The sequence below is a fragment of the Podarcis pityusensis genome (assembly GCF_964106645.2).
Source record: "Podarcis pityusensis genome assembly, chromosome: 6".
NCBI classification, from domain to species: Eukaryota; Metazoa; Chordata; class Lepidosauria; order Squamata; family Lacertidae; genus Podarcis; species Podarcis pityusensis.
This window is the reverse complement of record NC_138030.1, coordinates 81,293,484-81,308,135: the sequence shown is the minus strand read 5'-3', so window position 1 is coordinate 81,308,135 and position 14,652 is coordinate 81,293,484. Positions and strand designations below refer to the sequence as shown.

Here is a 14,652-nt window from a genome sequence, read left to right as displayed (position 1 = left end):
GTTTTCCCAAGAAGCGCGTGCTTACCATTTGCAGGAATGGGGGGTGGGGAAAAACTGTTTCTCCTAATGCTATGCACAGGGACTTCTGAGAAGCATCAGGCAGGCCATTGTGGGAAATGAGCAGATGGAGCAGAAAAACATTTGGGCTGACCCAACAGAGCTCTCCTCTGTCTCTCTCTTTTAAAACAAAACAAAACAAAAAACAAAACCATTTCTGCGGGGGTTGCATTCCAGGTCAAAGGTCATGTTGACAGAGCATGCATAAGTCCACCCCACCCCATTATACCTCGGCAGCACCCCTGTTCCACTCCATCCCTTCCTCTTCTGGGTCAAAAATGACCCATGGCTTCAACTGGAAATGCCTAAAATGGACACCGCCTGTACGTGTGGTGTAGTGGTTAAGAGCAGTAGTCTCGTAATCTGGGGAACCGGGTTCGCGTCTCCGCTCCTCCACATGCAGCTGCTGGGTGACCTTGGGCCAGTCACACTTCTCTGAAGTCTCTCAGCCTCACTCACCTCACAGAGTGTTTGTTGTGGAGGAGGAAGAGAAAGGAGAATGTTAGCCGCTTTGAGACTCCTTCGGGTAGTGATAAAGCAGGATATAAAATCCAAACTCTTCTACTCTTCTACGTAATTTTGTTTGTATGCTGTCTTTTCAAATGATGCTCAAGGTGGCTGACAACATGAAAGCCATACTTAACTACGGCGTACCAAAAGTTGTCGTAAACAATAAATAAAACCATTTTTTTTAAAAAATATAAAACCAAACTGAACAATTTCCAAAAGATCTAAAATAAAAATACAAAAACCCAACAGCAACAATACCCCAGCCCTAAAGTCTTCCCAGTGAACCTCAGCTTTTGTAGCTGGAGTCAGTCAGGACCCTGCCCTCCAAGGTGAGGCGGAAAAATTCCTTCAGGGAAAGGAGCAGGTCTTCCAGGACTCGCAGCCAAGATTATATCTGACTGTAAAATTGCTTACATTTGTATCTCATCTTATATCCAAGGAGCTCAGTAACATTCATGGTTCTCCCCTTCCTCATTTTTTTCTCCTAACAACCCTGTGAGGTTGGCCTGGGCCGAGAGTTGATTCCTGAAGTAACCCAGTGAGGTAACCCAGGATTTGAACCCTGGTCTCCCATGCCCTAATTTGGCACTCTTACCTACTATACCACACATTGGAGCCATTCCTACTCAGTCTTACAGAAGAAAGGGTTGAATTGCAGTACCAGCTGGTTTATTTTATGCCATTTTTAGTTTGATAATTTGAGTTTTAACGGCTGGATCTCGGTTACTTTTATGTCTGCTTTTTTATTTGTAAGCCATTTTGAGCAACTCCAATGTGGAGGAGAAAATCAGTGTATACAATTTTTTAAAGTAAACGAATAAATGCAAACCTATGTTACAGCTGGTTACAGTTGATGGTCCTTGCGTTTCTACAGGTCAAATGTGCCAAATATTGGCCATCCATGGAAGAGGAGACCGCATCTTACGGAGACATCGTTGTGAAGATAAACGAATGTAAAGTGTGCCCCGACTACAACATTCAGAAGCTGCACATCACAAACGTAAGGACAGCAACACTTGCAGAGCTTTGCATAATCTTGCCTTTGCAATCATACTTGCAAAAGCTGTGTAAAAGAGGTAAATAAGTAAAGCAAATAGTGGTTTTCCAAGGACCACCAAGCACGTAGCGCACAGCAACAGGAGAAGGGAAGCGGTGAGGCAGCAGGGAGGTTGGCATGGTGCGAACATGCCACCTGGAGGAACAGACTGGCTCTGCTGGCGCATTTGTACCATGCCAACCTCACCACCACCTTGCCCTCCCCTTCCTGGTGGGACCCTAGTGGTCCCGGGCCCTAAGGAAGATAGATTGGCTTCAACCAGAGCCAGGGCCTTTTCAACTCTGGCTCCGGCCTGGTGGAACGCTCTGCCTCATGAGACCAGGGCCCTGCAGGATCTGATTTCTTTCCGCAGGGCCTGTAAGACAGAGTTGTTCCGCCTAGTCTTTGGCTTGGAGCCAATTTGATTCCCTCCCCCTCTTTCTTTTTCCTTTTTCCTTTCTCCTCCTGTGATGAGGCTGCATTTTAATGTTTCAATATTTTAATGTTGTATTTTAATCTTGTTTTTAAGTTGTCTTCATTCAACTTGTTTTTATTATTGCTTCTTAGCCGCCCTGAGCCCAGCCTTGGCTGGGGAGGGCGGGGTATAAATAAAAATTATTATTATTATTATTCCGATAACCCACAGTGATGCTGTTGACAAGAGGTAAGGCAAGAGCAAACCATGACGGGTGGAACGTGTCTCACTTCCCGCTCTCTTAAGCACTACACTTTGCCTGCTCTTCTACTAAGCAGATATTTAGTTTGGAGGAACATGGCTCGTGCTGCTGTATAAATATGCCACTGGACGAATCCTCTCGTGATGCTTAATCATAACATGTGTTGCTCAGACAGACCAGTATAGAAGGCCACCCATGTTCTCCCTCCATTTCTGGCTAAGCCCAAGGAAGCTGGAGAGCTTTGTTCACCATTTGGAAGGTGGGCAGTCCCACTCTTTCTTTGCTCTTTATATTTGCAATTGAAACGACAGTGGCGAATGTTTACATGCACTCCTTTTCACCCAGAGAAGGGAAAAGACCACAGGAAGAGATGTGACCCATATCCAGTTCACCAGCTGGCCAGACCATGGAGTCCCCGATAATCCCCATCTCCTTCTCAAGCTCCGACGCAGAGTTAACGCTTTCAGCAACTTTTTTAGTGGCCCAGTTGTGGTCCATTGCAGGTAAGAATTAGCTCATCCTCTCTGCTTAACTGAGGCTGGGTCTATAGGTGCAGTAGAATGAAGTGATAGAATTCTAGACTGTGCTACCTGTATTCAGATGACGACGACGACGACGACAACAACAACAACAACAACAACCTTATTTATACCCCACCCATCTGGCTGGGTTTCTCCAGCCACTCTGGGAGGCTCCCAACAGAATATTAAAAACACCATAAAACACCAAACATTAAAAACTTCCCTAAACAGGGCTGCCTTCAGATGTCTTCTAAAAGTCAGATAGTTGTTTATTTCCTTGACATCTGATGGGAGGGTGTTCCACAGGGAGGGTGCCACTACTGAGAAGGCCCTCTGCCTGCTTCCCTGTCACCTCACTTCTCGCAGCGAGGGAACCACCAGAAGGCCCTTGGAGCTGGACCTCAGTGTCTGGCCTGGGACACTGTGGGATACTATTTCTGAATGCTCCTCAAACTCCCTGTAAGTAAAGCAGACACATACACATCAGAGAGAAGGATGCTTTTACACATTCTCCCTGGTATGCTAGTTAACTGTATGCAGGGAACTTTTTTCATATACATAGGAGAGTATTCAAAAATGTGATTCTTACTCTGAAACGATGCAAGTCACTTCTGGAATTTTACAGCCTCATTTCCATGTAGTTCTCTTCCCTATCTGAAGTTACAAAGAAAACTGAATCAGAGAACATTATCACGTGTGTACACTTCTGCAAGTACTGCTATCTAAACAAACACATACACACACAGACACAGATTTTGCCCTGCCCCTCGCAATTCTTACTGCTATTAACCGTACCTACAGGAATGCACATCTGATCTTGGTCAGTGTTTAGTTATTTTCCTCAAATAGCTTTAAAAAGCGAACGTATTTCCCTTAAGTCGCATATCTTACAGCAAAATCCAACACAAGTATGTTGGGAAGAAAGCCCCATTTATGTTCAGTGGCCCTAACTCCCACGTAAGTGTGTACAGGACTGCAGCCACAGTTATCCGCAATGTATTGCTTTCTCTCCTCCTTGTCAGTGCTGGTGTTGGGCGCACTGGAACCTATATTGCAATTGATGCAATGCTGGAGGGACTAGAGGCTGAAGGAAGAATGGATGTCTATGGCTACATTGTCAAGTTGCGGCGGCAAAGGTGTCTTATGGTGCAGGTGGAGGTATGCTGTCAGAGCTTTGATGGTTGACCATATATACATATATATGAGACTCATTATGGTAAACTTGGAACAGCCTACAGGTGATACCAAGACAAAGGAGCCACTGTTTCTTGTATGTGATTACTAGAGCCTGTTGATGATCCATCTGGTAGGAAGATTGATTCACTCAGAAAATATTTTGGTAGGGTAAAAAAAAAGGGGGGGTCTACTTGTAGAGGTATGGATTGACACTGGGACAGGTGCTGGCATCTCCTTCCCCTTGTGGGACTCTTTTTTAAAAAGTTTTTTTCCCCTTAAAGCTTGAAAAACAAAGGAAAAACAATATACAGAAATGAACATCAAATGTCAAGCATTTTTAACATAAAAACTAAAAGAAAGTAAATAAAGAAAAGAAAAAGACTTCCGTTTCTCCTTCTATCAGCCTTAAAAATGTATGCAAAACTCTTGCTTCAGAATAACACCAATCTTCTAGTTCCCATAAGCCAAGCTCTTTTCAGTCTTCAAACCTAGATATCACAAGCTCATTGTCCTTTTGGTGCAAAAAGTTCTATAAGGGGCTTCCAATCATTAATAAATTTCAACTATGATTTTTATATTATTAAGCGCGGCAACTTTGCCATCTCAGCCAAATCCATTAATTTCAATAACCATTCTTCCATAGTAGGTAATAATAAATCCTTTCATATTTGTGCATATGACAATCTTGCCTCTTGATTGGAGCAGGTGGTCCATTGCAGTCCCACCCCTTCTCAGTTATTCCAGCAGTAACGCGTCTCTCTGCTTTCTGGATTTCTTGTGATTAGAGTCTAGTAAGCAACACCCTGCTTTCCATTGGTTGGTGGACGACTCAAGCAATATACCGTAATTTTTGCTCCATAAGATGCACTTTTTTCCTCCTGAAAAGTAAGGGGAAATGTCTGTGCGTCTTATGGAGCGAATGTGTGGTGATCACTGGCTCCCTTTCTGGCCCCGCCCCCTTGCCCAGGCCTCCATTGTTGAATGTTCTGCAGACAGAGGCTGTTTGTTTCCCCAGCAACATGTGACTGTCTGATTAGATTATCTGTCTGGAAACCGTAGAAACGGCTCCCTTTCCTTTCCTAAAGAAGTTACAGAACTGTGCGTCGAACCCCATAAAAACAGGATTTTTTCCCTTTGCAAAGTAAGCTCAACAACTTTGAGCTGATCCTCAAAAAAAGGGGGCTTTTCCCCTTTGCAAAATAAGCTGCACAACTGTGAGCTGACCCCCCCAAAAACGGGGCTTTCCCCCTTTCTTCCTCTAAAAACTAGGTGCAGCTTATGGTCAGGTGCATCTTATGGAGAGAAAAATACGGTATTTGCTCACTGGTAGGAACTTTAAAGAGCTCACTTGAGTGGTCCGTTCATCTGTATGGCATGACCACAAAAGATGGCAATTCCCCAAGTGCTACAGAAACAAATGTGGAAGGATGTCTTCAAAGGAGGGATGGGGAGGACATTTTCTCTTCCTGAGACAATATGCTCTTCTTTGAAATTTGCACTTCTCCCAATTCCCCCAACACCAAATTATGTATATAGTGTGCCTATATTAGTAAAGATAACAGCAGGGAAAATAGCATACAAATGTCACCTACAGCCCTGCCCTTTCCTAGATTAAAGGGGTGCATGCATATTGTTTTTGTTTGTCATTTTGGTATGTATTTTTGTGTGTTGTTTAAATTGTAAACCGCCCTGTGATCTTTGGATGAAGGGTGGTATAGAAATCTAAATAACAACAACAACAATAATAAGGAGAAATTCACAGTAAGCTGGTGCAGAAATGTGAACTGAATTTAAGAATAGAGGAATGAGGAAGACTACCCCAAAGTATACACTTGGCCCTTGCGGAAAGTGCAACCTTATCTAGAGCAAGTCTTCCTAGCCTACAGAGTCATCAACTCAAAGAGCCTCTGTCTTGTCAGGATTCAGTCTCTATTTGCTCTGTATACTGCTGTAGTCATGGAATTGTATCTACATTTCTTTTAACTGCAATTTTTCCATCCTGCAACTGGCATAATCTGGAATCCTGGGGAACATTAGTCACAGTACATCTTGATCCATCAAGCTTTGGTTGAATACATCCAGTTTGGTGAAACAGAGGTCAATATCCCAGAACTACACAACTGCCTCAATTACCTGAAGAAGCGAGATCCTGCCAGTGACCCATCTCCACTGGAAGCTGAATTCCAGGTAAATTGCTCTCAGTAAAAGTTACCGTATTTTTTTGCTCTATAGGATGCACTTTTCCCCCTCCAAAAGTGAAGAGAAAATGTGTGTGCGCAGAGAACTTCCGCTGTGCTCCGGGGGCTTCAGGCAGCTATCCGCAAGCCTTCAGAGCGCAGCAGGAGTTCCCACCATGCTCCGAAGGCTTGAGGATGACCGCCTGAAGCCTGAAACCCCCGAAGCGCAGCGCGAACGCCCACTGCGAACGCTCCAGGGGCTTCAGGCAGCTATCCGCAAGCCTTCGGAGCACAGCAGGAGTTCCCACCGGGGTCGGTGCACACTGATCACTCTTGCTCTCCAGGCTTCGCTTCGCTGGAGAGGCGCTGCACAGTTTTCCCTCTCTGCGCAGCGCCCCTTCAGCCAAGCGGGAGGAGAAATGGAAGGGGCTCCGTTTCTCCTGCCGCTTCGCTGAAGGGGCGCTCAGCAGAGAGGGGGAGAATAATTTTTTTTCCTGTTCTCCCCCTCCTATGATCCGATGCGTCCTATGGTCCGGTGCGTCCTATAGAGCAAAAAATACGGTAGTTGAATACAACCCTCTGCCTCTCAACAGCTTATTGTGGGCCCATTTCATTTTGTTCCTCCTAGACTGAAGTTGGGAAGATGATTGCAGAGCAAAACTATGTAGCGTAGAGAGAGAAGAACGCTGAGTGATTATTTAGCATTTCTACTTAATAATCTCTTCTATATTTAATTTCTTTAGCGACTGCCTTCATACAGGAATTGGCAGACACAGAGAGCAGCTAACAGAGATGAAAATAAAAGTAAAAATCGGAGTTCCACAGTCCTTCCATGTGAGTATTTGAGGAGGCAGAAATAACTGTAGATTTCACACACTTGGTTTCTGTGACAGAGGGTTGACATTAACTCCTTGGAAACTATCTAAATGGCATCCTTTGTTCTGGCTTTCTTGCCCTGCAGATGACTATAACAGAGTTCTGTTCAAGTGTGAAGAGGAGGGCAGCCGAGAGAGTGAGCACGATTCCAACGATGAGGATTCAGACGAGGAGAGCGAATGCGAGGAGCCCAACAAATATATCAACGCTTCCTATATAACTGTATGTATGTTTGGATAACATATCCGTCTCATAGATTTTAAGTCACATTGATGTAACTATTGTCCATTGGAATAGCGTATTTTGGTGGCGCTGTGGGTTAAACCACAGAGCCTAGCACTTGCCGATCAGAAGGTCGGCGGTTCGAATCCCCGCAACGGGGTGAGCTCCCGTTGCTCTGTCCCTGCTCCTGCCAACCTAGCAGTTCGAAAGCACGTCAAAGTGGAAGTAGATAAATAGGTGGGAAGGTAAACGGCGTTTCCGTGCGCTGCTCTGGTTCGCCAGAAGCGGCTTAGTCATGCTGGCCACATGACCCAGAAGCTGTACACCGGATCCCTCGGCCAATAAAGCGAGATGAGCGCCGCAACCCCAGAGTCGTCCGCGACTGGACCTAATGGTCAGGGGTCCCTTTACCCTTTACCTTTAAAGTCATTTTAAACACAGAACCAGTTTTTAAGTAGCAACCAAGAGATGAGGTCTGGGTTTTGGTTTGCATTTTAAATGCCAGCTTTATAGCCCAGGTTCCATTCCAGCTGCACAAAATGATAAGTTATTATCACTTACTTTTTCAAAACTAAACCACAACGTGCCCTTAAAAAATAAACAAAACTAATGGCGACTAAATGCCTGACATGCAAATGAAGGTGCAGAACAATATGCAAGTTTTTTAATGTTTTCTACTGATCTCTCCCAACTGAACTACAGATGACTATTCAGCTGTTGTCCTGAATTTGGTTTATATTACACAGAGGAAAATTAAAAGATTGGATTTCCCCCTTAACTTGGTATGAAATCAATCTCTGTGTGGCGTCATGCATCCCACCACCCATTTATCTGCAAAAAATTCAGGTCTTTCTCTCTTCCTCTCTTTTTTTAAAGGGCTACTGGCTTCAAAATGCAATGATAGCAACCCAAGGGCCTCTCCCAGAAACCATTGGTGACTTCTGGAACATGGTGTATCAAAGAAAAGTGAAAGTTATCGCTATGCTGACGGAGCTGAAAGATGACACACAGGTTAGTCTTTATGAGTCTGCAATATGGCATGGTGTCTCCTCCTAAGAAATACCAAAACTCTTTTTTTTCCCCTACTACTCTCACCAAAGGCTTTTGCTTGTCTTTTTGGGACAAACAGTAATGGAATACTGATTTGACACTCTCATCTCTTCTTTCCAAGTGCATCCCCTACATCTTCCAGCTCAATGCTACAGTGCTGAGAACCAGTGATTTTTTTGCTTTTCTTCGTTTTCTAGGAATTCTCTGCACAGTACTGGGGAGACGAAAAGAGGACCTATGATGGTATTGCGGTTGAACTGAAGGATGTCAACCATTGTTCCAGTTATACTGTCCGTACCTTTGATGTAACACACGTGAAGGTAAATTCACCATAGGTTTTGGGTGATCTATGAAATCTTTTGAGGCCTCTTGCTTATCAGTCTTCTTAAGGAGAGAAAGCCACTTCCAACGTAGAAAGGAGGTGGGGTTGTGGGCTTCACCCTCCCACCATGTGCGCGGGGCCTGGCTCTCAGCTTCTGTGCAATTGAGGGAATCCCAGATCGCGTCATCCCCTGGCCAGCCAATCGGCTGGCCTGGGGTGTGTGTGGCCTGCTCCATTTAACGCAGGGGCACCTGGGATCTCCCTCTTTGCCGCTCCCATCTGCTCCAGTTTCCCACCCTCCCTCCCTCTAAGGTTTTTTCGTCTTTGACCTTGCTATGGACCTCGGTTGGTCGCTGTTAAGGGGCCTGGTAGAAATTTTTCCACTTGGCAAATTGGCACCAGCCACTTGGTTTTTTCGCCTACCTTTTAGCAAATTGTCACAACTTCCTTGGTATTGGCTGTTAGGCATTGGTATTGTTATTGTTATGTAGATGGAAGGGGGGCAGGAAGCGCCATCACTTCCCCCGCATATCGAAGGGTAGTCTGATAAAGGATCCCGGGGTGTGTGGCCCTGTCCGAAGCCTATGGGAGGTGAGGGCCTAAGGCACGCCCCCAAGCGGTGACCCCGGGGGAGTTCCTAGTTGATGTGCATCAGCAGGAACCCCCCTACTGGTGGTTAACCCTTCCCGGACTTGAAGCGAACAGGCTGAAGCTGGATAGTCGGTTAGGACCAATGCCTAAGCCAATACCACTCATCACCTGTAACCAATAAAGTTGCGACCATATTTAGCCCATTAACCTTAAATATCTGTGTCATGTATCTTTATTTCCACTGGGGGGAGGTGGGAACTCGCCACGCAATGGTGGATTAGCTCAATATCTCTGGAACAAATCCCCAGGTATCTTTCTGCACAGGACTGCAATTAATTTAATTCTCTAAATGGTTCTTAGCCAAGCCAAATGACTTCCATTCCCTCCGGGTTTGTTTTGTCATCTTTTGAAAAACCTCCCCTTTTATCTGTTTCTTGCAGAGGAAAGAAACCCGAAAAGTGTTTCAGTACCAGTACCATAAATGGAAAACCTTTGTTCTACCAGAGAACCCCAAAAGCCTAGTCACCATGATCCAGGACCTTAAACAGAAGCTCCCACCACCAGATGTAATAGCTGAAGCAAATATGCGGAGCAGCAATGTTCCCCTTGTTGTTCACTGCTGGTAGGTGTAAACTTTGGAGATATCGCAACATGCTTTGAGGCTTGATTTCCATTTTTTCCTCTCCAGTTTCTCTCAACATTCTATGTATGGTATGGAATTCGGTTTGATTTGTCTGTAATAAGTCCAGAACTCTCATCTTTGGTTTGGACTGGGTCACACTGTACATTTTCATACCATGTGGTCACACCTGGAAAATTATAATTCTATGTGCCCTGTCCCCTGCATGTAAGAATAAGCATGGGCAGTGGGTTTATTGTGATGGTATTCACTGGCATGGAGAACCATCACCTCTTTTTGTTTTTTCTCAAGGCAGCCATTTTGTACTGGCGCCCACGGCACAGTTATCATGATATGAGTACCAGAACCTCACCTTTTTTTCTTTAAAAGGACTGAGTGCAGATCTTTTAAGGCTGATCTCACTGGTTACATAAGCTAAGATAAGCAGAAATTTCTCAGAATATATTATGCTGAGAAAATTTCCGAGATTTTTCTTTCCCCCCTCACCCTCCTTACTAGAAAAAGAAGGCCACTTTGAGCTTAGCTCACACAGAAACCTCAGTGAGGGGCTTTTTGACATCCCAAATGTCATTGGAAAATGCCAGAATCTGTTGTGCTGTGTTAGGCTACAGATGCAGCCAGTAAGAAGATGCGACAGTAACACTCTGTGTTGGCCATACTAGACAATTGGTTTTCATTTCTCATATTGAAAATGTGTTTAGGTATTCCATGCTGCAAAATAAAATATATAATTTAACATTCTTTCAATAACTGGCTATATCCTTTGATGTTCATATTTCAGGCTTTGGCCTGAAAAGAATTAATAAAATAAAATGTAATCTCATCCAGGTAATAGTCTTTCCTAACTTAGCCTAGTTACATTACTGACATTGTACTTTGGCTTGTATTAACTACACGTGGCAAGATGCTAGAGCAAGTCTTGAGATTGTGCATAGTCTATTCCTGCTCTGTATGAAATATCACAATTCCTTGTATTTCCAATATTCTGCCATTGAGTACCATTGCATATGTAGCCAAAGAGCATGGCCTAAGTACAAGAGGATCAATGTTTGCAGAAATATAACTATTTGTTGGGGAGATATCCCAAAACAACCTAATGACGCCTGAGCAAGCTCTGTGGCCACTAAATGCTGATTGTTGAGATGGAAATGCAGAAAATTGGTGGTTGTGGCGGTCATGGTGTCCGCAATATTTGGCTGCAGGTCCCACTTATATCATACTATTTCAAAGCATTGCTGAACTTTCTGTCATATTGCTTCTGTAGACTAACACTGTTGATTTCCCGGAATATCATTTTGTAGTGATGGTGCCCAGCAAACAGGAGTATTCTGTGCTTTGCTGAATCTCTTGGAAAGTGCAGAGACTGAAGGCGTAATAGATGTTTTCCAAACCGTGAAATCTCTCCGTCGAGCCCGGCCAGCAATGATTTCCTCCTTTGTAAGTGGATCAAACTAAGTTGAGTTGTTATTTGGGAATAATACTACAGATATCACTGCAGTTCAGCAGATGGATCAAGCTTTTCTTTCTTTCTTTCTTTCTTTCTTTCTTTCTTTCTTTCAATTAAAATATTCATATCCTACTTTTTAAAGTAAACGATTTAAGGTGGCTAGCAAAACTTGGCTTAAAACAATAAAAATAAAATAATTAAATGCGAGTGCAGTGAAAATGCAGACTGGCTCTGTCCGTTTAAGTAATTAAGTACTGTGTTTTAATGTTGAAACTCCATATTTTTAAATGCTATAGATCAGGCATGTCCAACTCCTAAGAGACTGCGATCTACTGCCACTATAAAAAAAACCTGGCAGTGATTTACCCATTGGATTGACCAAAGTTGTTGAGCTTTTTGAGCTTGCCTGCTATAGATCAAACAATGCTAGATTAATGCAGGGAAGGTTGGTAGTGAGAGCCTAGCTGTCTTTCAAAGAGGCGTATCTGCCATTGTTTAAGGAACCCATGATAAGCTTCCTAGGAACTTGGGCGCCCTGTAGTTTCATTTGATAAAACCCACTGTTTTACACCAGCAGAATTTGATGCTAAGAAGCCCAGCAACCACACTTTGCCTGTCTCCCAGCCTTCGTGCCCCTGCTCAGGGAAACCACTTGAGATAGGAAGAACAGTATAGGACACCATTGTGCTGATAGTCATTCTGCTTTCTCTTTCCCTTCTTTGAATTCCTTCCTTTTTAGGAGGATTATCAGTTTTTGTACGATGCTATTGCCAGCGTGTATCCCGCCCAGAATGGACAACTGCAAAAAAACCAAGAACACAAAGTGAATATTCCAAATGATGTAAAGGAAGACGAAGGGGCTAACTCTGTTACCGTTGATCTCTGCCTTCCAGTCCAGACAAGTGGGAATAATGCGGAAAAGCACGAAGAATCTAAAGCAAAGGATGGATCAAGAGAAGCAGAAAGTTCTTCCAATGGACCCACAAACCCAATTTTAACTGAAATAGCCTAAAAGCTTATTCTTCCCTTCAAGGCTTCTGTACATCCTACAGATGGCTCATTCAGCAGCAAATGTTGGGGGAATGTTCTCTCTCACCACACAATCCCAAACTCTTGTTTTCTTTAGAGAAAGTTTTTTTTTTAAAGAACTCCTGAAAAGATTGTTTCCCCGCAAAGGTACACAATAGGTCACTTGAAACTTGTAGATAGCTTCAGCATACTGTGAATTGTGCAAGTGTGTTTGTGTGTAGAGTCGCCATCTTTAATCGTTGGATGATATTTGCACTCTTTGGGGTGTGTGGATTTTTTTTGTTCTTTTAATTGTATATTATCAAGCTCTTTATTTTCTTTTTTACAAGTTGGTATTTTACATAGCACTGAAAGAGGAAAGGAAATCTTAACTTGTTTGTGTTTGTTTTGACAAAAGAGAAAAATCACTAGCACAGTTTAGATACGTATCACCAGTCATATGCAACCACAGATTTAAATGTACAGGCAGATAGCCAAAGCAAAGTGCAACACTTCTAGATTAAAGAGATTCTTAAGACAAAGTTGTGATATGGCAGAAGAAAATGAAGATCAAAGTGTGTGGCAGTGGGGAGGTTAGGTTTAGAAAATTACACTGGGCACCCCTAGGTACTTGTTCTTTGTTGGTGTCTGTCTGTCTTGGGAGACAATGGAGATGAATTCACCTTTGGGGGGGGAGTTAAACTATTGGAAGGTTGAAGCTGTAGAGACTGATACAGGAGAGACATGTAACAGCTGGGGCAGATGAAGGCGTAAATTATATGCTGTTTGGGGAATATGCCCTCCGGTGAGCTGATGGCAGCATTGGTGCATACACAGCACAATGCCCATTGTAGACATTGAGCATTTTCTGATACTGAAGTAACCGTACTGCTGCAAGATCCTATGTTTAAAAGACTTGCATTTCTCCAACCTTCCTCAAGATGTCACTGTGTTCATAGATATCCAACTGACTGTTCCCCTTAGGATGTGCAAAAAGGTTGCTTGTAAGTTATGAACACTGAATGTTTTGCAATTTGCTAGACGGACATCAGTCAGTTTACTTGGTTTCCACATGTTACCACACCTGAAATATTACAAACACACACACAAACACACACAGAGAGTTTTCTCTGGCTTGAATGAAGCTTTTCTTAAAATAGGTTTTCTTTTTATTCTTGTATATGCTACTCTTCCTGAAATTACGCAAATTTTATATGAAAATAAGTTTTATATGTTTTATTTCTAGTTCTACTTTGAAATAAAAATAATATATCAGATAAAAATAACCCCTCAGAAATTATTCTGAGGCATAGAAAAGGTTTGGCATCATTGTAATAAACAAGGTGGATTGGAAAATCACACACACACACACACACACACACACATTACAGGTCATCCTAAATTGATGTCTTCTGCAACACAAATTGTATGGTTTTCAGGGCCAAACTACACAGATGTTACAAGGTTATTAGCATTTATTAGTCACTCAAAGCAACTTACAAAAAGTTGTAGTGTGGGCTGTACAATTCTTATTGGTGCTGTGGCACTGAGGAAAGCGAATAGTATGAGCGGCGCTCATCTTGCTTTCAGGCCAAGGGAGCTGGTATTTGTCCATAGACAGCTTTCCGGGTCATGTGGCCAGCATGACTAAACTGCTTCTGGTGCAACAGAACACTGTGACGAAAGCCAGAGCTCATGGAAATGCTGTTTACCTTCCTGCCACAGCGGTACCTATTTCTCTACTCGCACTTGCGTGCTTTCAAACTTCTTGGTTGGCAGGATCTGGGACAGAGCAATGGGAGCTCACTCAGTCACAGGGATTCGGACTGCTGATCAGTGGTATAGACCACAGCGCCACCTGCTCCCCTTGTATCTAAACCTAAATCACTGCAGACACAAGGTTACATTTTTCCTTCTACAGACGGTGTCCATTACTCAAGCACACTTTTGCAAGTCAGATTGCTATTATGATTATTATGCTTCCCTTAATGTTCTTGATATTTGCCACGAGCAGAAAGTAAAATATGAATGTAGGCCTCCAGGTATAAAGGTAAAGGGACCCCTGACAGTTAAGTCCAGTCACGAATGAATCTGGGGTTGTGGCGCTCATCTCGCTTTACAGGCCAAGGGAGCTGGTGTTTGTCCGCTCCGCAGACAGTTTTTCTGGGTCATGTGGCCAGCATGACTAAGCCGCTTCTGGCACAATGGAACACCAGCACCAGGGCAGCGCACGGAAACACCGTTTACCTTCCCACCAGAGCGGTACCTATTAATCTACTTGCACTTTTGGGCGTGATTTTGAACTGCTAGGTTGGCAGAACCTGGGACCGAGCAATGAGAGA

The 14,652-nt window shown here is 43.6% G+C and overlaps 1 protein-coding gene across 4 annotated transcripts in view; it reads left to right on the top strand.

The window, feature by feature from the left end:
* PTPRC (protein tyrosine phosphatase receptor type C) overlaps positions 1–13,596 on the top strand; it is a 79,127-nt gene extending 65,531 nt beyond the window's left edge. For all 4 annotated transcript variants that reach the window (XM_081010756.1, XM_081010759.1, XM_081010758.1 and 1 more), the window contains 11 exons: positions 1,442–1,567; positions 2,626–2,783; positions 3,824–3,959; positions 6,015–6,164; positions 6,898–6,988; positions 7,116–7,252; positions 8,129–8,263; positions 8,500–8,622; positions 9,656–9,837; positions 11,157–11,292; positions 12,042–13,596. In XM_081010756.1, coding sequence (XP_080866882.1) covers positions 1,442–1,567; positions 2,626–2,783; positions 3,824–3,959; positions 6,015–6,164; positions 6,898–6,988; positions 7,116–7,252; positions 8,129–8,263; positions 8,500–8,622; positions 9,656–9,837; positions 11,157–11,292; positions 12,042–12,314 — 1,647 coding nt within the window. In that variant the 3' untranslated portion in view covers positions 12,315–13,596. The remainder of the gene's footprint in view (positions 1–1,441; positions 1,568–2,625; positions 2,784–3,823; positions 3,960–6,014; positions 6,165–6,897; positions 6,989–7,115; positions 7,253–8,128; positions 8,264–8,499; positions 8,623–9,655; positions 9,838–11,156; positions 11,293–12,041) is intronic.
* Positions 13,597–14,652: the final 1,056 nt, after the last annotated feature.